Source organism: Lolium perenne, chloroplast, assembly GCF_019359855.2.
Source record: "Lolium perenne chloroplast, complete genome".
Lineage (NCBI taxonomy): Eukaryota > Viridiplantae > Streptophyta > Magnoliopsida > Poales > Poaceae > Lolium > Lolium perenne.
The window spans coordinates 59135-80000 of NC_009950.1; the positions used below are offsets into that span (position 1 = coordinate 59135).

General features: G+C 35.3%; 28 protein-coding genes and 2 non-coding genes. All coding sequences in view use genetic code 11, as the record gives it.

Annotated features, from left to right (window-relative positions):
- Window positions 1-154: 154 nt before the first annotated feature.
- petA (cytochrome f) lies at window positions 155-1117 on the forward strand. The gene has a single exon. It carries the CDS (start codon window positions 155-157, stop codon window positions 1115-1117), a length of 963 nt encoding a protein of 320 aa, YP_001531295.1.
- A 795-nt stretch (window positions 1118-1912) lies between these two features.
- On the reverse strand, window positions 1913-2035 carry psbJ (photosystem II protein J). Its single transcript has one exon. It carries the CDS (start codon window positions 2033-2035, stop codon window positions 1913-1915), a length of 123 nt encoding a protein of 40 aa, YP_001531296.1.
- A 163-nt stretch (window positions 2036-2198) lies between these two features.
- Window positions 2199-2315, reverse strand: psbL (photosystem II protein L). Its single transcript has one exon. It carries the CDS (start codon window positions 2313-2315, stop codon window positions 2199-2201), a length of 117 nt encoding a protein of 38 aa, YP_001531297.1.
- Window positions 2316-2337: 22 nt separating this feature from the next.
- psbF (photosystem II cytochrome b559 beta subunit) lies at window positions 2338-2457 on the reverse strand. Its single transcript has one exon. It carries the CDS (start codon window positions 2455-2457, stop codon window positions 2338-2340), a length of 120 nt encoding a protein of 39 aa, YP_001531298.1.
- Window positions 2458-2467: 10 nt separating this feature from the next.
- psbE (photosystem II cytochrome b559 alpha subunit) lies at window positions 2468-2719 on the reverse strand. The gene has a single exon. The coding sequence runs from the start codon at window positions 2717-2719 to the stop codon at window positions 2468-2470; it is 252 nt and encodes an 83-aa protein (YP_001531299.1).
- A 1280-nt stretch (window positions 2720-3999) lies between these two features.
- Window positions 4000-4095, forward strand: petL (cytochrome b6/f complex subunit VI). The gene has a single exon. The coding sequence runs from the start codon at window positions 4000-4002 to the stop codon at window positions 4093-4095; it is 96 nt and encodes a 31-aa protein (YP_001531300.1).
- Window positions 4096-4268: 173 nt separating this feature from the next.
- On the forward strand, window positions 4269-4382 carry petG (cytochrome b6/f complex subunit V). Its single transcript has one exon. The coding sequence runs from the start codon at window positions 4269-4271 to the stop codon at window positions 4380-4382; it is 114 nt and encodes a 37-aa protein (YP_001531301.1).
- A 122-nt stretch (window positions 4383-4504) lies between these two features.
- trnW-CCA lies at window positions 4505-4578 on the reverse strand. The gene has a single exon. It is a non-coding gene; the product is annotated as a tRNA-Trp (tRNA).
- Window positions 4579-4718: 140 nt separating this feature from the next.
- trnP-UGG lies at window positions 4719-4792 on the reverse strand. Its single transcript has one exon. It is a non-coding gene; the product is annotated as a tRNA-Pro (tRNA).
- Window positions 4793-5129: 337 nt separating this feature from the next.
- Window positions 5130-5258, forward strand: psaJ (photosystem I subunit IX). Its single transcript has one exon. The coding sequence runs from the start codon at window positions 5130-5132 to the stop codon at window positions 5256-5258; it is 129 nt and encodes a 42-aa protein (YP_001531302.1).
- Window positions 5259-5690: 432 nt separating this feature from the next.
- On the forward strand, window positions 5691-5891 carry rpl33 (ribosomal protein L33). The gene has a single exon. It carries the CDS (start codon window positions 5691-5693, stop codon window positions 5889-5891), a length of 201 nt encoding a protein of 66 aa, YP_001531303.1.
- A 298-nt stretch (window positions 5892-6189) lies between these two features.
- On the forward strand, window positions 6190-6660 carry rps18 (ribosomal protein S18). Its single transcript has one exon. The coding sequence runs from the start codon at window positions 6190-6192 to the stop codon at window positions 6658-6660; it is 471 nt and encodes a 156-aa protein (YP_001531304.1).
- A 162-nt stretch (window positions 6661-6822) lies between these two features.
- rpl20 (ribosomal protein L20) lies at window positions 6823-7182 on the reverse strand. Its single transcript has one exon. It carries the CDS (start codon window positions 7180-7182, stop codon window positions 6823-6825), a length of 360 nt encoding a protein of 119 aa, YP_001531305.1.
- A 697-nt stretch (window positions 7183-7879) lies between these two features.
- rps12 (ribosomal protein S12) lies at window positions 7880-7993 on the reverse strand (one part of a trans-spliced gene, as the record gives it; the record has 2 gene entries for this part). Coding sequences YP_001542418.1 and YP_001531262.1 both cover window positions 7880-7993 — 114 coding nt within the window.
- A 141-nt stretch (window positions 7994-8134) lies between these two features.
- clpP (clp protease proteolytic subunit) lies at window positions 8135-8785 on the reverse strand. The gene has a single exon. The coding sequence runs from the start codon at window positions 8783-8785 to the stop codon at window positions 8135-8137; it is 651 nt and encodes a 216-aa protein (YP_001531306.1).
- A 537-nt stretch (window positions 8786-9322) lies between these two features.
- psbB (photosystem II CP47 chlorophyll apoprotein) lies at window positions 9323-10849 on the forward strand. The gene has a single exon. The coding sequence runs from the start codon at window positions 9323-9325 to the stop codon at window positions 10847-10849; it is 1527 nt and encodes a 508-aa protein (YP_001531307.1).
- A 168-nt stretch (window positions 10850-11017) lies between these two features.
- Window positions 11018-11134, forward strand: psbT (photosystem II protein T). The gene has a single exon. The coding sequence runs from the start codon at window positions 11018-11020 to the stop codon at window positions 11132-11134; it is 117 nt and encodes a 38-aa protein (YP_001531308.1).
- Window positions 11135-11182: 48 nt separating this feature from the next.
- psbN (photosystem II protein N) lies at window positions 11183-11314 on the reverse strand. Its single transcript has one exon. It carries the CDS (start codon window positions 11312-11314, stop codon window positions 11183-11185), a length of 132 nt encoding a protein of 43 aa, YP_001531309.1.
- Window positions 11315-11417: 103 nt separating this feature from the next.
- psbH (photosystem II phosphoprotein) lies at window positions 11418-11639 on the forward strand. The gene has a single exon. The coding sequence runs from the start codon at window positions 11418-11420 to the stop codon at window positions 11637-11639; it is 222 nt and encodes a 73-aa protein (YP_001531310.1).
- A 129-nt stretch (window positions 11640-11768) lies between these two features.
- Window positions 11769-13162, forward strand: petB (cytochrome b6). One transcript has 2 exons: window positions 11769-11774; window positions 12521-13162. Exons 1-2 carry the CDS (start codon window positions 11769-11771, stop codon window positions 13160-13162), a joined length of 648 nt encoding a protein of 215 aa, YP_001531311.1.
- A 190-nt stretch (window positions 13163-13352) lies between these two features.
- Window positions 13353-14512, forward strand: petD (cytochrome b6/f complex subunit IV). One transcript has 2 exons: window positions 13353-13360; window positions 14038-14512. Exons 1-2 carry the CDS (start codon window positions 13353-13355, stop codon window positions 14510-14512), a joined length of 483 nt encoding a protein of 160 aa, YP_001531312.1.
- Window positions 14513-14722: 210 nt separating this feature from the next.
- On the reverse strand, window positions 14723-15748 carry rpoA (RNA polymerase alpha subunit). The gene has a single exon. The coding sequence runs from the start codon at window positions 15746-15748 to the stop codon at window positions 14723-14725; it is 1026 nt and encodes a 341-aa protein (YP_001531313.1).
- Window positions 15749-15812: 64 nt separating this feature from the next.
- rps11 (ribosomal protein S11) lies at window positions 15813-16244 on the reverse strand. Its single transcript has one exon. It carries the CDS (start codon window positions 16242-16244, stop codon window positions 15813-15815), a length of 432 nt encoding a protein of 143 aa, YP_001531314.1.
- A 193-nt stretch (window positions 16245-16437) lies between these two features.
- On the reverse strand, window positions 16438-16551 carry rpl36 (ribosomal protein L36). The gene has a single exon. The coding sequence runs from the start codon at window positions 16549-16551 to the stop codon at window positions 16438-16440; it is 114 nt and encodes a 37-aa protein (YP_001531315.1).
- Window positions 16552-16652: 101 nt separating this feature from the next.
- Window positions 16653-16976, reverse strand: infA (translational initiation factor 1). Its single transcript has one exon. It carries the CDS (start codon window positions 16974-16976, stop codon window positions 16653-16655), a length of 324 nt encoding a protein of 107 aa, YP_001531316.1.
- An 82-nt stretch (window positions 16977-17058) lies between these two features.
- rps8 (ribosomal protein S8) lies at window positions 17059-17469 on the reverse strand. The gene has a single exon. The coding sequence runs from the start codon at window positions 17467-17469 to the stop codon at window positions 17059-17061; it is 411 nt and encodes a 136-aa protein (YP_001531317.1).
- A 146-nt stretch (window positions 17470-17615) lies between these two features.
- Window positions 17616-17987, reverse strand: rpl14 (ribosomal protein L14). Its single transcript has one exon. It carries the CDS (start codon window positions 17985-17987, stop codon window positions 17616-17618), a length of 372 nt encoding a protein of 123 aa, YP_001531318.1.
- A 122-nt stretch (window positions 17988-18109) lies between these two features.
- On the reverse strand, window positions 18110-19387 carry rpl16 (ribosomal protein L16). One transcript has 2 exons: window positions 19379-19387; window positions 18110-18511 (listed from the first exon to the last, which is right to left on the reverse strand). Exons 1-2 carry the CDS (start codon window positions 19385-19387, stop codon window positions 18110-18112), a joined length of 411 nt encoding a protein of 136 aa, YP_001531319.1.
- Window positions 19388-19552: 165 nt separating this feature from the next.
- On the reverse strand, window positions 19553-20272 carry rps3 (ribosomal protein S3). Its single transcript has one exon. The coding sequence runs from the start codon at window positions 20270-20272 to the stop codon at window positions 19553-19555; it is 720 nt and encodes a 239-aa protein (YP_001531320.1).
- A 72-nt stretch (window positions 20273-20344) lies between these two features.
- On the reverse strand, window positions 20345-20788 carry rpl22 (ribosomal protein L22). The gene has a single exon. It carries the CDS (start codon window positions 20786-20788, stop codon window positions 20345-20347), a length of 444 nt encoding a protein of 147 aa, YP_001531321.1.
- Between the last annotated feature and the right edge of the window lie 78 nt (window positions 20789-20866).

The following is a 20866-nucleotide window of genomic DNA, read 5'->3' on the forward strand; positions in this document are numbered from 1 at the left end:
CATTTTAGCAAAATTCTTTCTATTTCTACCTGCTTAAGGTATTCATCATTCTAGTACAACTGTTGCAGTAGAATGACAACAGACTCGTGTATAGGGAACTAATATTAGCTACCTATCTAATTTATTGTAGAAATTCAGGGATCCGCGATTGGACATGGAAAATAAAAATACTTTTTCTTGGGTAAAGGAACAGATGACTCGATCGATTTCTGTATCGATCATGATATACGTAATAACTCAGACATCCATTTCAAATGCATATCCCATTTTTGCGCAGCAGGGTTATGAAAACCCACGAGAAGCAACTGGACGAATTGTATGTGCCAATTGCCATTTAGCTAGCAAGCCCGTGGATATTGAAGTTCCCCAAGCAGTGCTTCCCGATACTGTATTTGAAGCAGTTCTTCGAATTCCTTATGATATGCAATTGAAACAAGTTCTTGCTAATGGAAAAAAGGGAGGGTTGAATGTGGGCGCTGTTCTTATTTTGCCTGAGGGATTCGAATTAGCGCCACCCGACCGTATTTCCCCTGAGTTGAAAGAAAAGATAGGAAATCTCTCTTTTCAGAGTTATCGTCCCGATAAAAAAAATATTCTTGTGATAGGCCCTGTTCCCGGTAAGAAATATAGTGAAATTGTCTTTCCTATTCTTTCCCCTGATCCCGCTACGAAGAAAGATGCTTATTTCTTAAAATATCCCATATATGTAGGGGGAAACCGAGGAAGAGGACAGATCTATCCTGATGGTAGCAAGAGTAACAATACGGTCTATAATGCTACCTCAACAGGTATAGTAAAAAAAATACTACGTAAAGAAAAAGGGGGGTATGAAATATCCATAGTTGATGCATCAGATGGACGCCAAGTGATTGATACTATACCTCCCGGGCCAGAACTTCTTGTTTCAGAGGGGGAATCCATCAAGCTTGATCAACCATTAACAAGCAATCCTAATGTGGGAGGTTTTGGTCAGGGGGATGCAGAAATAGTGCTTCAGGATCCATTACGCGTCCAAGGCCTTTTGTTCTTCTTCGCATCCGTTATTTTGGCACAAGTTTTTTTGGTTCTCAAAAAGAAACAGTTTGAAAAGGTTCAGTTGTACGAAATGAATTTCTAGGTTCCGGGATTTCTTACCATCAAGTTGGTAAAAAGCCTCAATTTATTGGCAATTGCTAGAATTATCTATGATCTATTTTAGATTGGAAATCCTTTTTTTGGTTAAACTTTTTTTTGTTTACGAGATCTTTTTTGCTTACGAGATGTCTGGAATTCCTCATTTCTATCTTATGCAAAAGAAGAGAATCGAATCCAAGGCAAAGGCGAGAACAATAAAAGGATTTCTTCCTTTTCGGAGGAATTGCAGGTCTTCTTAATCCTCTATTCGGCACAAGAAAAAGGCTTTTTTGCTTTTTTCTTGTGCCGATTCTTCTTGTATCAAAATAAGAATATTTTTGCTTCCTAATTCGTCAAAGATTACTATGTTTTTCTTTATTCGGGTCTGTCTCTTAGATCTCTTTTTCTTTTGCTTAGGTTCAGGCGAGGTAGTGGACAAATTTATTGTGATTGTGAGCAAATAGAATTGCTTGACTTGTTCAATTAAGTTCAATTTCAAACTTACAAAAATTTTGCAAAAAAAAACATAAACTCTTCCATTGAAGGGTGGTTTTTATTTTTAGGTTAGGCTAGTTGAGTAGTTTTGATTAAGGTTTTATTAGTTTATTACTCGAAACTAAATCAAAGATTTTCAGGATACCTCCTTCTAAGAGTGAATCGAATAGATTATATATTAAAGATTAAAGTCGCGTTATAAGAGTAAGAATTCCGCGGGTCCTTTCCGCGCTAATCAGATAAAGTGGGTAAGGACCCGCTAAGCTCCTACTTTTTCATGTTTACAATCTGGTCCCTCCGATTACTATAGAGATGAACCCAATCCAGAATATGAACCGTAAAAGAAAACACCTACTAAACCAATCACAGGAATACCAGTTACAGTACCTATAAGCCAAAGAGGAATTCTTCCAGTAGTATCGGCCATTTCCCCTACTTTCCTCCACATTTTATCAAGTGGTCATGCTAGAGACAAAAACAGTCATGGATAGTTATAAGGACGGGTATCCTTCCAAATGGGATAAGAGAATTCTTATTACTATCTTTCTTTCTATCAATTGAAGAAGTAATTGGAACTATCTTTCTTTCTATCAATTGAAGAAGTAATTGGAAAATAAAACAGCAAGTACAAAAATGAGTAATAAACCCCAGTATAGACTGGTACGATTCAATTCAACATTTTGTTCATTCGGGTTTGATTGTGTCATAGTTCTATAGTTGGAATTTTGTTTATCGTTGGATGAACTGCATTGCTGATATTGATCCCAAGAAAAAAACAGTAGGTATAGCTAGTCCGTGAATAGCCAGCCATCGCACTGTAAAAATAGGATAGGTTCGATCTATGGTCATTGAGGGCCTCCTAAAAGGATCTACTAAATTCATCGAGTTGTTCTAAAGAATCAAAACGGTCGGTTATTAACGGAATTCCTTGTCGTCTTTCCGTGAAATACTCGTTTGGCCGAGGACTTCCAAACACGTCATAAGCTAAACCCGTACTGACAAATAACCAACCCGCAATAAATAGGGAAGGTATAGTAATGCTATGAATAACCCAGTATCGAATACTGGTAATAATATCAGCAAAAGAACGTTCTCCCGTGCTTCCAGACATGCTGAGCTCCCAAAATTTTTGTACATTCAAAAAAGGAATTGATTCTGTAAAAGATGGGATCAACCAGTAAATACAAAATTACTGATATTTCATCCTTGTGAGATTGTCAATTTTGTACCAAAGGTGTATTTTGATTATACCAAATTAGTATAGCTATCCTTCCTATGGCACAGCAATCCGGTTTTGCTTGGTTCCGAAACATAATTCCTTTTTTATCGTTTTTGTTCTTTGTCTATAGGTAAGCTATATGTTATTCACGGCATCAATAGAAAACCCACCATTTTTGGAGGTCCTACTTATTTTCATTGGCTTCGGAATAGTAGAATAATTCGGAATAGTGGCCAAAATCTTGGGAAAATCTAAGTTAATGATCAATAGGTTTGGATAAAGAATTTAGGAAGGATATTCTCATACTGACACAATACAAGGACAAGTATATGCGAAATCTATCCTTTTTTAGTTAAAAGTTTTCTTCCAATCCAATTTTTCCCTTTAAAGTTAAAGAATTTCATTAGTTAGCATAATATCTAATAAATAGAAATATAGATATAGTAGATAATCTGGTATAAAAGAAGGAAAACATTCTTTGAAGAATCAAGATTCATAATTAATCCTTGTCTTGTTTGTTGGATTAGGTCTAACTTTCTTGAACAAACTGCGAGCGTGGAACTTTATGAGATGAAATAGGGAAAGACAGAAGATAGAACTTAAAAGGATAATTGAAGTGACTCGTCTTCGAATCCACTTTGGTTGGAGTTCGAAAAAGGAATAAAAATAAAGTAAATTCAAGGAAGAGCTTTCTTTTTTTTAAGGGTCCCCCAGGGGGGAGGTCGTGGAATGCTTTTCTTCTCCTCTTATTCCATATGGAATACAACCCAGTTAAAATAAGACAGTTAAAATAAGAAGGAATAGGGGAATATTTGACCCTTCACTCCAAAAAGATGGTCCTATTGAAAAAGAAATAATCCAAAATAGAAATAAGTTTTTTTTTTTCAAATTCAATTGTTTATTTATCTCTTATATTATTCCAAAATTCACCTGAAAATCGAATTCCATTTTTTCAACGGGATTCTTACTCAAATTGAAAAATTCTATAACAATCTCTTGATTCGGAATTAGGGACTCGTGTATCATCTGATGAATCTACTTTCTTTTACACTTCCATATCTCACTCTATCTTTTTTTTTTAGTATTATCTAAAATAACTGATGAATTTTCCATAACTTAGGTAAGTGCTTTACCAACATATGTAGTAAAAAAAAAAGGAATTTAACCCTTTCATGCTTACTTTAACTAGTTATTTCGGTTTTCTACTGGCTGCTTTAACTATAACCCCGGCTCTTTTTATTGGCTTGAACAAGATACGTCTTATTTGAATTGACTGAATAAGTCAGAAAAGAAAAATCTTTCTTTTAGATTCCTGGTATTCTACGACTCTTTTCCACACTAATTACGAATTCTTTTCTTGGTCATTGAGATTCGTGGATAATTTAGAGTACTATTTAGGGATAGATAGTACCCATTTTTTTATCCCCTCGAACAAATCGAAATGATTGAAGTTTTTCTATTTGGAATCGTCTTAGGCCTAATTCCTATTACTTTAGCGGGATTATTCGTGACTGCATATTTGCAATACAGGCGTGGAGATCAGTTGGATCTTTGATTGAGTAATTTTTATTTTTTTATTGACCTCCTCCAGACCAGAGAGGAGGTCAAATTCGAGTTGCAAGTCAACTTTGTTTTGGTAAGTTATTTTACTCTGCTTCGACATAAGATAGATGGAATCACGCTCTGTAGGATTTGAACCTACGACATCGGGTTTTGGAGACCCACGTTCTACCGAACTGAACTAAGAGCGCTTTCATTTATTCAAAAAGAAAATATTTTTCTATTTCTAACATATCTCACGTACGTATAGTCTCCACAAATTCAAGTTATACCCACTTTACTTTAATCGACTTCTTTTCTACTGCCCATAAAGAAGAAATGAAGTAATAGGTAGGGATGACAGGATTTGAACCTGTGACATTTTGTACCCAAAACAAACGCGCTACCAAGCTGCGCTACATCCCTTTTCCAAATTGTTATACAATGCCATTGTACACAATTCCTGTCTTCTTTTCCACATCGTAATTTTATTCTTATTTCTCTATCTATATAGAACCCTCCTGTCATTTCTTCTTTTTGGTCTCAGATAATTAAGGAATTATATACATCTAAAATCCAATAGAATTTAGCCTATAAAAGAAAGATTGCTTTTCCTTGGTAATGTATAGGAAGAAGGGGTCATCTTTTTCTTTTTTAGGGATAGGCAAATTTCGTCTATATGGTTCATTTTATATATAGCATAACAATCTCGGGCAAGAGTTTCTGATCATATATGTATTTCAACAAGGAAGGAGGATTTTCAATGCGGGATATAAAAACATATCTCTCTGTAGCACCCGTGCTAAGTACTCTATGGTTTGGTGCTTTAGCAGGTTTATTGATAGAAATTAATCGTTTATTTCCAGATGCTTTGTCATTCCCTTTTTTTTAATTATTGCTATGCGAGGAATAGAATTCTTTGTGACATGCCCAAATTTGACCCTTTTCAATCCTTTTACTTAGTATCGGAAGGAAAAAGAAATAAAAGATGAATTGGGTTGAACCTCAGAGTCATGAAAAATTTGGTAAATTATATTTTGGAAAAAAGAAATTCAATTTAAATAAAGGGGTATCCAAGCTAAACCAGGCCTCAGAAATCAGAGCATAGAAAAAAGCTGGGCTGGCTAATTAAATGAAAGGATTTCGAAGCTAAATCTTTGCTAATTCGACAAGGATTGTATTCTTTAATTATTTCTTTATTTTTTATTACTTAATTTAAGAATGAAAAATAAATTATTCTAATGGATTTTATTCTTCTTCTTCGGATTCTAAATAGAAGAATAAAAGAATTAAGTTAAGTCAATCCAAAAAGAAAAGGAGGTTCATGGCAAAGGGGAAAGATGTTAGAATCAGAGTTATTTTGGAATGCATCAGTTGTGTTCGAAAAGGTGCCAATGAGGAATCGACGGGGATTTCTAGATATAGTACTCAAAAGAATCGCCACAATACACCCGGACAATTAGAATTCAAAAAATTTTGTCGTTATTGTCGCAAACATACCACTCATCACGAAATAAAGAAATAGCAACATCATGTGTTCTATTTTTACAAAGAACAAAAAGAGTAAGAACTTCATATTTATAAGAACTTCATATTTAATATATAAATAAAAAAAAATTATAGTATAAAATACAAATCAACTCATCTGATTTTCAGTAGATATTATTTCATATGTATAGAGAGTATTCATATACTATAATATGAATTAAATAAGATTATGAATTAAATAAGATATGGATCAAAGAAAGACTACTTCTTCTGGATACTAAATTAATAAAATAAAGAAATGAATTTTTTTTTCAATTTTAAATAAGGAATAAATAATGTATACATCTAAACAACCTTTTCTTAAATCTAAGCAACCCTTTCGTAAATCCAAGCAACCCTTTCGTAAATCCAAGCAACCTTTTCGTAAATTCAAAAAACCTTTTCGTAAATCTAAACAACCTTTTCGTAGGCGTCCTCGGATTGGCCCGGGAGATCGAATTGATTATAGAAACATGAGTTTAATTAATAGATTTATTAGTGAACAAGGAAAAATATTATCTAGACGAATAAATAGATTAACCTTGAAACAACAACGATTAATTACTCTTGCTATAAAACAGGCTCGTATTTTATCTTTCTTACCATTTCGTAACTATGAGAACGAAAAGCAATTTCAAGCCCAGTCAATTTCAATAATTACTGGTTCCAGACCCAGAAAAAATAGACATATTCCTCAATTAACGGAAAAGTACAATTCTAATCGAAACTTAAGAAACAACAATCGGAACTTAAGTTCCGATTGTTGATGTTTTATTCGAAAGGGCCGGACCAGACCTATATATATTATAACGAAAGTAATCCAGCTCGTTGATTCCTACCACTTAATCTTAATTTATTGTATCTTCCCGGAGTTCCCTCTCCGGGAATTCGGTTTTTATTATTCCAGTATAATACTTTAATTTATCCTTTTAATTGATGATTTTTATTTTATTTGAAATCGTGTAAAGATTATTTGGATTTGATACAGCTACTTGTGCAAGCATTTTACGATTAAGAATCAATTTCTTCTTGTACAGATTGTGTATTAATTTACTATAACTATCAAATACTTTATATATCCGCGTTGCTGCGTTTATCCGAGTGATCCACAAACGACGAAAATCTCTCTTTTGCCTACCTCTATCTCGATGAGAGGAAACAAAAGCTCTTTTTACCTGTTGGGTAATCATTCGATTAAGTCTTAAATGAGCCCCTCTAAAGTTTGAGGCAAATGAACGCATTTTTGTTCGTCGTCTCCGGGCTATATATCCTCGCGGAACTCTGGTCATTGAATCAAATTAACCTTAATGAATAACTAATTATTTATCTTCTTTTAGCCATTTTTTTTTCATTAATAAAAAAACTAATTATTCCGATATATAAAATATGAATTCCAATGGCTTTTGCTATAGTAACCTTCCCAACCACAATTTTTTATTCCACTCTGTTCAGTTATTTCTATGCGAAATAACAAATTAATTATAACGAACGATACTAAAAAAAATAGTGGGTTCCATCGTTTCTATGGTTCCCTTTTGAACGGTAAGGCCCTCTCTATACACCGGAGCTCTTTCTTTCATTAAAAGGTATTGTGAACTTGTATAGTCCACATTCTTTGGCTCTACCTATCCATTATAGAGTAAATCACTCTTTTCACAATAAGAGTTATCCATACAGTGACGGTATTTAATTATGAAAGTTGGCTAAGTAGCTGACCCTGTTAGTCCGTTCTTTTTAGATAAAGGAGCATAAGCCTTTTTCTTTTTATTACTATTTCCTCCGCTTAATGGATAACCATTTGCTACCAATGGGGGAATTGCTTCTTATTTCCAATTTAGATAATTGGATTTGCACCAAGGGAAACCAGAAATTCCATATACCATAGAAATTCAGGATAGAAAAGCTATATCCTATTCATTGGTAGTAATCATGGATACTTCCAAATTTTTTTTATTTGTTTGAAGTCATGATCTGAACGAGTCGCACATACACCCTAGCACATGTTCCTCGACGCTGAGGGCATCCTTTAAGCGCGGCCGTTTTTCTAGCATTTCGTATTGGCTGTCTTGCGTTTCTAATAAGTTGTTTAACCGTCGGCATGTTGTATGTGTATAGAAAAAAATGGATTGGTTTAGATCCATCTTAACCTGATGATTGATCATCATGAAGTCTTTCTATTTTCTATTAAATCGAATAAAACTCGAATTTGGGTCTGAAATAACTTTACAAGAAATCTGGACACTACCAATCCTTAAACATTTCTGGAAACCACACAGGATCAGTATCGCAGTGGTCGTCAATCATTTCATCCCCTACAATATCGACAAGCCCATAAGCTTTGGCTTCGTCTGCTGACATAAAAACATCCCTTTCCATGTCTTCGGATACAACCCAAAAAGGTTTGCCTGTTCTTAGTGCATAAACCCTTGTGATCATTTCGCGAACTTTGTGTAACTCTTCTACTTCTAGTAAAAATTCTGGTGTCCTTGCCCGATAATAAGCACTAGCAGGTTGGTGAAGCATAATCCTCGCATGAGGGAATGCTATACGCTTGGTGGGTTCTCCTCCAAGCAGAATGAAAGACGCCATGGACGCAGCTATTCCGAGGCATATTGTATATATATCTGGTGTCACCGTTTGCATCGTATCAAAAATAGCCATTCCTGAGATTAACCACCCACCTGGGGAGTTTATAAACAAAAAAATATCACTAATTCCATCTTCTATACTGAGATATACCATGAGACCCGTAATATGATTCGTGATCTCGCAACGAATCTCTTGACCTAAAAAAAGTGTCCTTTCTCGATACATAACATTGTATAAGTCAACCCAAGTCGCTTCTTCATCTCCGGGAATCCGGTAAGGTACTTTTGGAACACCAATGGGCATATTTAGATTAATATTATTAAATTTAAGTAAGAAAACTACACTTTAATATGGAAACATAAGAATGGAAAAGAAAGAATCCACAGTTTATTGTCTTCATTTTTATTTTTATTCTTATTCTATATGAATACTATAGATTCTATTAATATGAATAGTATAGATTATATTAATACGTAGATTGAAATAATACATAGATTGAAAGATTATACCTATAAAGAAAGCAAGACATATTAAATAAAAAAAAGGAATAGGCGATTCGAATAATAAACAAGGAGGGGTAGGGATCTATTCTTCGTTTTTTCCAAATTGGGCAAGTTACCCATTGCATATTGGCACTTATCGAGTATAGAATAGATCTGCTTCTCTTTCTTCTTATGAACAGAATGGGCTTCTTATTTTTAATGGAATGAAATAAATATTCACGCTTTCTGACACAGAATTCCCTAGAAGGGTTAGGTACATAGGATATGGATAGTCTTTTCCAATGCGATAAAATAAAGCGACATCGTGTCTATTTTTCTTTGCTAAAGGGGTATTTCCATGGGTTTGCCTTGGTATCGTGTTCATACCGTCGTATTGAATGATCCGGGTCGATTACTTGCGGTGCATATAATGCACACAGCTCTAGTTTCTGGTTGGGCTGGCTCGATGGCTTTATACGAATTAGCAGTTTTTGATCCCTCTGATCCTGTTCTGGATCCAATGTGGAGACAAGGTATGTTCGTCATTCCCTTCATGACTCGTTTAGGAATAACGGATTCGTGGGGTGGTTGGAGTATTTCAGGAGGAACTGTAACAAATCCGGGTATTTGGAGTTATGAAGGTGTGGCAGGTGCGCATATTGTGTTTTCTGGCTTGTGTTTCTTGGCAGCAATCTGGCATTGGGTATATTGGGACCTAGCAATATTCTCTGATGACCGGACGGGAAAACCCTCTTTGGATTTGCCCAAGATCTTTGGAATTCATTTATTTCTTGCAGGGGTGGCTTGCTTTGGCTTTGGCGCATTTCATGTAACGGGTTTGTATGGTCCTGGGATATGGGTATCCGATCCTTATGGACTAACTGGAAAAGTACAAGCTGTAAATCCAGCATGGGGTGCAGAAGGTTTTGATCCTTTTGTTCCGGGGGGAATAGCTTCTCATCATATTGCTGCGGGTACGTTGGGTATATTAGCGGGCTTATTCCATCTTAGTGTCCGTCCGCCTCAACGTCTATACAAAGGATTACGTATGGGCAATATTGAAACTGTACTTTCCAGTAGTATCGCTGCTGTATTTTTTGCAGCTTTCGTAGTTGCTGGAACTATGTGGTATGGGTCAGCAACAACCCCAATTGAATTATTTGGGCCTACTCGTTATCAGTGGGATCAGGGATACTTTCAGCAAGAAATATATCGAAGAGTTAGCAATGGTTTAGCTGAAAATCTTAGTTTATCAGAAGCTTGGTCTAAAATTCCCGAAAAATTAGCCTTTTATGATTATATTGGTAATAATCCGGCAAAAGGGGGATTATTCAGAGCAGGCTCAATGGACAATGGGGATGGAATAGCTGTTGGATGGTTAGGACATCCTGTCTTTAGAGATAAAGAAGGACGTGAGCTTTTTGTACGTCGTATGCCCACTTTTTTTGAAACATTTCCGGTTGTTTTGGTAGATGAAGAGGGAATTGTGAGAGCGGACGTTCCTTTTAGAAGAGCAGAATCCAAATATAGTGTTGAACAAGTAGGCGTAACGGTGGAGTTCTATGGTGGCGAACTTAATGGAGTAAGTTATTCTGATCCTGCTACTGTAAAAAAATATGCGAGGCGTTCCCAATTAGGGGAAATTTTTGAATTAGATCGGGCTACTTTGAAATCAGATGGTGTTTTTCGCAGCAGTCCAAGGGGTTGGTTCACTTTTGGTCATGCTACCTTTGCTTTGCTCTTCTTTTTCGGACACATTTGGCATGGGGCTAGAACCTTGTTCCGAGATGTTTTTGCTGGTATTGACCCAGATTTGGATGCTCAAGTGGAATTTGGAACATTCCAAAAAGTGGGAGATCCAACTACAAGGAAACAGGCAGTCTGATACACATTGTTATGGTATCTTTGACCTCTCTTTTTTGATTTGACATGGGAAACAAAACAGCTCCCATCCTTTCTTTGACTCTTTTTCTTTCTTTATATGGGAAATTCTCCCAAATGACAAATGAATAGGTGTGGAAGTTATAATTGTAAATAAACCACGATCGAATCTATGGAAGCATTGGTTTATACGTTCCTTTTAGTTTCTACTTTAGGGATAATTTTTTTCGCTATCTTCTTCCGAGAACCACCTAAGGTTCCACCAACTCCAACTAAAAGAATAAAATAATTTCATTGAAGTAAGAAGTCCCCCAGATGGGTCGACTTCTTACTTCAATTAGTCCCCGTGTTCTTCGAATGGATCTCGTAATTGTTGAGAGGGTTGCCCAAACGCGGTATATAAGGCGTACCCAGTAAAGCTTACAAGTAAACCAGATATGGAGATGGCGACTAAAGTTGCTGTTTCCATTTTTATAGAATTTCAAGATTACAATGGATCTACGAAAAGATCGTGTATTTACAACTACAACGGAATAGTATACAAAGTCAACACCAATGATGAAATAGAATTTATGGCTACACAAACCGTTGAAGATAGTTCTAAACCTAGGCCAAAACGAACTGGTGCAGGTAGTTTATTGAAACCCTTGAATTCCGAATATGGGAAAGTAGCTCCGGGTTGGGGGACTACTCCTTTTATGGGGGTTGCAATGGCTTTATTCGCTATATTCCTAGCTATCATTTTAGAAATTTATAATTCTTCTGTTTTACTGGACGGAATTTTAACCAATTAGGTTTCTACTAACTAAAATCAGGAAGTCATAGTTTTTCTATCCAAAAAAGCCTTTCCAGTTTAAGCTCTACATTTCTAGACATTATGGTAGTTCGACCGCGGATTTTTTTTGTTTCGGTATCTCTGGAATATGAGTGTGTGACTTGTTAGAATTGATCCTATTGATAATACATAGAAAGGGCCTGTTATCTCTATCAAGATGATTCCAAATTCGTCAGATATTATTTATTCTAGTATCTGGAACACGAAATAGATAGAGCGGATCAAAAAAAAATGGAACTATGATTCATACTCACTATTAAGACCTCGCAACCAGACTGAAAAATTCAAGTAGTTCTTAAATAAAATAAAAAATTTTCTTCCTTCCAATTTAGTTTGCCTAAAAGACAACTTTTTTTCTCTCAATTTTGTCGAATCATTACACTGATTCACTAAATGATTATCAAGTGGTTCTTATTCGAAGAACCCTTGGTTTAGCTTTAGACTCAATCATCGTGGCTCTAGTATGAATCTAAGGTTTTAATTGAACTGATTCATAGGATCGCAACAAGATAATTTCTATATTACGATTATGCAAAAAAAAACAAATCCAAAATAGGGAAGAGAAAAGTCAAGAGGCCTCTAATGACTGGCATAAGGGAAAGGAAGAAAGACAGATGAGCCAACTTGATATTTTTTGGCATTATCATCACAAAGAATATCTTCCGAATTTTTATTATTTCATATCTTCAAGGCAAATAAACCCAATCCAGTGGCTGATGAAGTTTTGAAACTTTTTTCTAATATTCGTTGAAAATTTGTGTGTTTCTGCTTGAGCCGTACGAGATGAAATTTTCCTATACGGCTCTTAGAGGGGGACTTGGGTTAGTTACCTATCTCAATAAAGTATATGATTGGTTTGAGGAACGGCTTGAGATTCAGGCAATTGCAGATGATATAACTAGTAAATATGTTCCTCCCCATGTCAACATATTTTATTGTTTAGGGGGAATTACACTTACTTGTTTTCTAGTACAAGTCGCTACTGGTTTTGCTATGACTTTTTACTACCGACCAACCGTTACAGAGGCTTTTTCCTCGGTTCAATACATAATGACTGAGGCCAACTTTGGTTGGTTAATCCGATCAGTTCATCGATGGTCAGCAAGTATGATGGTTCTAATGATGATCCTGCATGTATTTCGTGTGTATCTCACAGGTGGATTTAAAAAACCCCGGGAATTAACTTGGGTCACAGGTGTGGTTTTGGCTGTTTTGACTGCATCATTTGGTGTAACTGGTTATTCTTTGCCTTGGGATCAAATTGGTTATTGGGCAGTCAAAATTGTGACAGGTGTACCTGATGCCATTCCGGTAATAGGATCCCCTTTAGTGGAGTTATTACGTGGAAGTGCTAGTGTGGGTCAATCTACTTTGACTCGTTTTTATAGTTTACATACCTTTGTACTGCCTCTGCTTACTGCCGTATTTATGTTAATGCACTTTCCAATGATACGTAAGCAAGGTATTTCGGGTCCTTTATAGGGAAGGCATATCATAAAGAATTAAAATTATCATTTATATAATATAGGGTAGGTTGTGGTATTTCATTGCTACAAACATGGGTTATTGTAAAATAACACATGTCATTTGGATACTTCTTTTCAACTCCGAAGTATTTTGATACAATACAACATAGTTGAAGTTAATTTTACGAAATAAAAAAAGGCGGATTATGGGAGTGTGTGACTTGAATTATTCATTTGGCCATGCAGATAAAGAATCGGATCTGCCACATTAGAATTCACAACCAAAGGTGTCTCCGCATCCAATCAACACGTAAGTCTCCTACCCAAGAAGGATAGGCTGGTTCACTTGAGGAGAATATTTTCTATGATCATACCCCAACCATCTCATCCATGAGCAGGCTCCGTAAGATCCCATAGAGTAGAAATGGAATAAGTCATGTGACATGATCTAGTATTACAGTTACCCTTTTTTATTTATAGTATGGAAATGCATTCATTTTCTTTGCATCGATTGTGATCCGCAATACTATCGGAGTAAAAAAAGGGATCTAAGGAAGAATGTAGGCTAAACTTTTTGATTTTAGTAACAAGTAAATATTTTGTTTGGAGGTAAGAAACTTGCGATATTGAGGGGATAAACACCAACTAATCAAGAGACATGAGATAATCCAGAAAGCAATTGATCATGATCAAATTTGTAAGCCCACTTGGATATTGAGCATTTACCCATAAGAATAGGATTCTTTTTAATGATGAGTCATTATATACCATAATTCAATTATGGATCTTCCGCGGTCTTATTTCTTTTATTCTTGCTCGAGCCGGATGATGATAAATTCTCATGTCCGGTTCCTTTGGGGGATGGATCCTAAAGAGTTCACCTATCCCAATAACAAAGAAACCAGACTTAAATGATCCTGTATTAAGAGCTAAATTAGCTAAAGGGATGGGACATAATTATTACGGGGAACCCGCATGGCCCAACGATCTTTTATATATTTTTCCAGTAGTAATTCTAGGTACTATTGCATGTAATGTAGGTTTAGCGGTTCTCGAGCCATCAATGATTGGTGAACCGGCGGATCCATTTGCAACTCCTTTGGAAATATTACCTGAGTGGTACTTCTTTCCCGTGTTTCAAATACTCCGTACGGTACCCAATAAGTTATTGGGCGTTCTCTTAATGGTTTCTGTGCCAACAGGCTTATTGACAGTACCCTTTCTAGAGAATGTCAATAAATTCCAAAATCCCTTTCGCCGCCCAGTAGCTACGACCGTTTTTTTAATTGGTACTGCAGTAGCTCTTTGGTTGGGTATTGGAGCAACATTACCCATTGATAAATCTTTAACTTTAGGCCTTTTTTAGGTATTTTTTGATTTATTCAACCGTAAAGTACCGTGCATAGGTATCTAGGAAATAGTTACTTCCAAGTGAATCTTCCCTAGATACCTAAAATCCATTTTATTATGATCCATTTCGCGAAAATATAGATTGTGCCAAAGATGCAAAATTGTTTTCTTTTTTTCTTTTTATTCTAACTCGAAAAAAGAAGAAGAATAAAAAATTGCAATGGATTTAAAACGAGAGCTTATTCTTAAGTAAATCAATTGGGAGATACTTCTCTAGAGTGTCCCAGATCTGTTTTCCATCTTCCATATGAAAACTGTCAATTCTCATAAGATCTTCTTCAGTCTTACTCAAAAGGTCCAATAGTGTATGTATATTGGCCCTTTTGAGACAATTATACGTTCTAGAAGGCAATTCTAATTGATCAATAAAAATACAATTCAATGGAATTCCTTTTTTGTTTTTCTTTAGATTTAGATTAGTTAATCTTTTTTGAAAAGTAAAAAGGGGTGGAGTAAACCTATTTTTATTTTCTTCGAAACTAGTGCCCTCTTCTTCCGCGTGTAGAAAAGGAAGAAATAAATCAATCAAATTACGAGAGGCCTCATAAAGCGCTTCCTTAGGGGTTAAACTTCCATTAGTCCATATTTCTAGAAAAAGTATCTCGTGTTTTTCATTTCCATTCCCACAAGAAAAAATACTATAATTCACATTTCGAACAGGCATGGATACAGCATCTATAGGATAACTTCCATCTTGATAATTCTTTCTGAGTTCTGTCTGATATCCACGATCTCTCTTTATCTGTAACTCAATACAAAAATCAATAGGCTCTGTCAAGTTAGCTATAGGTTGTGACGTATCAACGATTTCTACGGAAGGTGGTAAGATTATATCTTGAGCAGTTATGTATCTAGGACCTTTGACGCAAATTGATGCGTCTCTAACTCCATAGAGATTACTTCTCAATACAATTTCTTTCAAATTTAGTAAAATTTCTTGTACGGATTCCTCAATACCTGCTATTGTAGAATATTCGTGTGGTACGCTCCCAAATTTGGCGCGTGCGATACATGTTCCTTCTATTTCTCCAAGTAAAGCTCTTCGCAAGGCAATACCTACGGTGTCCGCTTGCCCTTTCCTAAGCGGGGACAGAATGAAACGACCATAATAAAGACGCTTACTATCTACTCTTGATTCAACACATTTCCACTGTAGTGTTTGAGTGGATCCTGCTACCTCCTCTCGAACCATAATAGACTAGTATTATTATTTGATCATTGAATCGTTTATTTCTCTTGAAAGCAGATTTATTCTTTTACAGACGTCTTTTTTTAGGCGGTCGACATCCATTATGCGGCATAGGTGTTACATCCCGTATACAACTTAATCGCACACCGCTTTTAGCAATGGCTCGTAATGCGGCATCTCTTCCACTACCAGCACCCTTTACCATAACTTCTGCTCGTTGCAAACCTACTGTACGAATAGCATCTACTGCTGTTCTTTGACCAGCATAAGGTGATGCTTTTCTTGAGCTTTTGAATCCACAAGTACCCGCAGAGGACCAGAAAACCACCCGACCTTGTGGGTCTGTAACAGTTATAATGGTATTGTTGAAACTAGCTTGAACATGAATAACCCCTTTTGTTATTCTACGCGCACTCTTCCGTAAACTAAAACGTGCATTCCTACGTAAACCAATACGCACTTTCTTACGTGAACCAATTTTTGGTATAGCTTTTGCCATATTTTATTATCTCATAAATATGAGTTAGAAATAACAATAAAGAAAAAAAGATACAAAGATATCCGTTTCAGGGTAAAATATACCCTTTACTTTAATTATTTCAAATTATTTTATTTGGAATTTGACCATTTCCACAGGTACTTTAGGTACTTTTTTTCTTTATTTAGAAAGTATAAAGTTCTTTTTCGAAAGATTACCCCTGTCTTTGTTTATGCTTCGGATTAGAGCAAATGACTCTGATTCGTCCACGCCTACGAATCAGTCGACATTTTGTACAAATTTTACGAACGGAAGCTCTTATTTTCATATTTCCGTATCCTTTCTTAAACTATGAATCTAATATTTTTGAAAAAATAAGTCTCTTCGCTTTAATTTTTGAACTTCAATTTATTACCCTAGAAAAAAGACCTAATCCTTTGAATCTGTGATATCCTTCAAATCTTCGCTATCCTTCGAGTCTTCGATACGCTTCGAATCTTTATGTGGGAGTCTATAAATTATACGTCCCTTGCTTGAATCATAACGACTTACTTCAATTTTGACCCTATCCCCCATCAGTATTCGTATAGAACTAGAACGGATCTTTCCTGAAATATAGCCCAGGATGATGGTATCATTCTCTAGCCGAACGCGAAACATTCCGTTGGGTAGGGCTTCCGTAACTAAACCTTCAAAAGTGACTTTTGCTTCTCTCGGGTTTTTTTTTTCTCTCCTATTTTTTTTTTCTGTCATTTTTATTTTTTCTCCTATTTTTCCATTTTTATTTTCAAAATAGGAAGGTCCAGATAGAATTCGGGTACTATAGCCACAGCGATTACCATATATAACATAAGACTTCTCCTCCAATTCTGTTTAGTCGAGCCTCTCGATCTGTCATTATCCCTCGAGAAGTAGAAAGAATAGCAATTCCCATTCCACCCAAAACTTTAGGAATTCCTTGATAGTTGGTATAAATTCGTAAGCCGGGTCGGCTTATACGCTTTAAAAAGGTTCTTGTTCTATATATTCCTTTTCTAGTCTTTCTCTTTTGATGTCGCAAAGTTGAAACCAAGAAATATCTGTTACGTTCCTGATGTTTCCGAACACTTTCAATAAAACCCTCTCGTAGAAGTATTTTAACAATGTTTTCGGTAATATTTGTAGATATTACTCGAACTGTTCCTTTTTTATTCATGTCCGCGTTTCGTATAGAGGTTAGTAAATCAGCAATAGTGTCCTTGCCCATAAGACTCTAATTCTAGGTTCCTCCAAATTTTTCTATAATCAACATGTTTTCTTTTTTTTTTTCTTTTCATTTTGGATTTTAAAACATATACGTAAAACACAATCTACTAAATTTATTCTTTGATCTAAATTTTACTTAACTAGTATTTATAATACTTCAGGAGCTAATGAAACTATTTTGGTAAAATTCAATTCTCTCAATTCTTCGGCAATCGCACCAAAAACTCGAGTTCCTTTTGGATTTCCTTTTTGATCAATTATAACCGCGGCATTGTCATCATAGCGGATTATTATACCATCTTCACATTTGAACTCTTTACATGTACGTACAATTACAGCTCGAATTACTTCGGATCTTTCTAGGGGCATTTGCGGCAATGCGTCTTTAATTACAGCAACAATAACATCACCAATACGAGCATATCGCTGATTACCAGCGGCTCCTATGACTCGAATACACATCAATTTTCGAGCTCCACTATTATCTGCTACATTTAAAAGGGTCTGAGGTTGAATCATATTATTTTGATTTCAATTTGTTTTGTTATTTCAATGCAAAAGAATGAAAGAAATATTGTCTTTTTAGAAAGAAAAACGGGGCTTTTTTTTTATGTTCAATACCCGTTTAGTTTTAGGGGGTTCTATATCTCTAATCGAATAAATTGACTTCGTATTGGCATTTTACTGGCAGCTATCTCCATAGCTGCTCTAGCTATAGTTTCGGATACTCCCCCCATTTCATAAAGTATACGACCTGGTTTAACAATGGCTACCCAATATTCGGGGGACCCCTTTCCTGAGCCCATACGTGTTTCTGTGGGTCTTAGTGTAACCGGTTTGTCGGGAAATATACGTACCCATATTTTTCCACCACGACGTGCATATCGTGTTATTGCTCTTCGTCCTGCTTCTATCTGTCTCGCTGTGATCCAAGCAGGCTCAAGTGCTTGAAGAGCATATCTACCAAAACAAATACGATTGCCTCGGCAGGATTTTCCTTTCATTCTTCCTCGATGTTGTTTGCGAAATCTGGTTCTTTTCGGGTTATAGTCGATGGTTCTTTCTTAGTTCCATCTCTACTGCAAAACTGGACATGAGAGTTTCTTCTCATCCAGCTCCTCGTGAATGAAATGAGAAAGATAGATACACATTAATAGATAATCGAAAAAGTTAGGTTTTTTTTACTCTTATTGAATATTGAATAACGGTAAAGTATTCTAATTCAATAAGGATTTCGCGGGCGAATATTTACTCTTTCCTGTCTTAATTTGTTAATTTAAAACCTTACCAAATAAGACAATTTTTTGGTTTCCTCCGCCATCCCATCCAATGAAGTATTAGGATTCTTTTCAATAAAATCCTATCGAATCATAGGTTCCGTCGTTCCCACTGCTTCTCCTTGAATGGTTAGGTCTGAATTCCACAATGGAGCTTCAAAAAAATTTCTTTCCGAATTAATTTTCTCAGTTTTATTAATCTGGTCGGCTCTTTATTCTTTATTATTGCTTTAAATTTATAGTTCTTGTTTCAAGTTACGATTTCAAATTATCTATTATTTTTATTATATTGATGCTTTATCACATTGCTTTTTATGATGCAATTCATAGACCATACATATTGGAATCCTATATCTTAACTTAATTCCTCTTCCTTCTTTCTATCATCCCTCCCTTATATCCACATCCCTTTAGTTTTGCTTCACAACCTAGAATCTCATTTCTTTTTTAGAGAAAAAGCAGTTGCTACAACTATATGATACATCTATTCATTTATAATAGAGGTATTTATTCATATAGTGACTGTTTCTTAGTTAGGATATCGACAATACGAAACAATAGGTTGGTTAGTAGTTAATTTTCTATAATTACTAAGTTTTTTCTTAAAAAAAAAAAAAAAATAACGAGTCACACACTAAGCATAGCAATTATATTAAATGATTTATCAATTTTCATTAAATCTTATAGAAAGAGGTAGAATTTCTTCTTTTTTTCAGGGATTTTCTTTTTTTTTTCAAGGATTTCGGGAAAAAAAGTCTCTTGTTATTTTTTATTCTATCACTGGACAGAATGCAAAGATAAGATTAGTTATTCTTCGTCTACGAATATCCAAATTTTTACACCTAATACTCCATAGATAGTTCGAATTGGATAGCAGCAATAATCAATTTTAGCGCGAATTGTTTGGAGGGGAAGTCTACCCTTTTTGATGCATTCGGCACGTGCAATTTCTTTTCCTCCGAGACGACCCGCTATTTTTACTTTGACTCCCTTTATATCGGCTTTTTTAGTTAATTCCATGGCTTTTTTCATTGCCTTTCGGAATGAAACTCTATTTTTTAATTGGAAAGCTATATATTCTGCAAGAATGTTAGGCTCTCTATAAGGCTCTTTAACTTTTTCGATAGAAATATTAAGTCTCTGGTTTACGGAGTGAATTTCCTTTTGTAGATCTTTCTCTAATTCTTCAATTGCTCCTTTTTTCTTTAATAAATTGGGGAATCCAATATGGATTATGACGTGGATCGTATCGATTTCTTTTTGAATTTCTATACGTGTAATTACTTCAGAACTTGAACCTGAGTCATTTTTTCTATTATGTGTAATTACTTCGGAACTTGAGTCTGATTCTAGTTTTCTATTCGAGCTCTTTTTCCTATTCTTTTGTATATAGTTCTTGATACAATCCCTTATTTTTTTATCTTCCTGTAGACCTTCAGAATAATTTTTTGGTTGTGCGAACCAAAAGGAATGGTGTTTTTGGGTTGTACCAAGTCTGAAACCGAGTGGATTTATTTTTTGTCCCATATTTTTCTATTCTATATTTTTTTTTACTGGGAATCGGAATCTTAGATGAATCTAAAGGTTATTTAGATTTATTTATTTCTTTACTATATTTAGTATAATTGTTATATGACACATGTTTTTTTTTATGGGGAAACTACGTCCTCGAGCCCGAGGTCTGAATTTTTTCATAATAGTACTCCTACTGACTTCGGCTTTAGTAATGAATAAATTTGCTTTGTCGAAATTCCTATAATGAGTAGCATTCGCTGATGCCGAATAAACCAACTTTAAGATGGGATAAGATGCTCGATAAGGCATGAGGTTCAGTATCATAACAGTTTCCTCGTAGTAACGCCAGCGAATCTCATCAAGAACTCTTTGTGCTTTGAAAACAGACATATTTATACGTTTTTGTGCTTTGAAAATTCGCTCAAACTTAAGTAAACGATCGGTTGGAACTTTCCTTGCGAGTTTCCTTAGCCCACTTTTCTTCTTCTTTATCCTAGGGATATACTTTACTAGTTTGAAACTTGTCATAAAAAAGGTTATTCCCCGCCTATCTTTACGTTATTTTGAATCCTTTGTTTATTCATAATCTTTCTATTCTGAATTCAG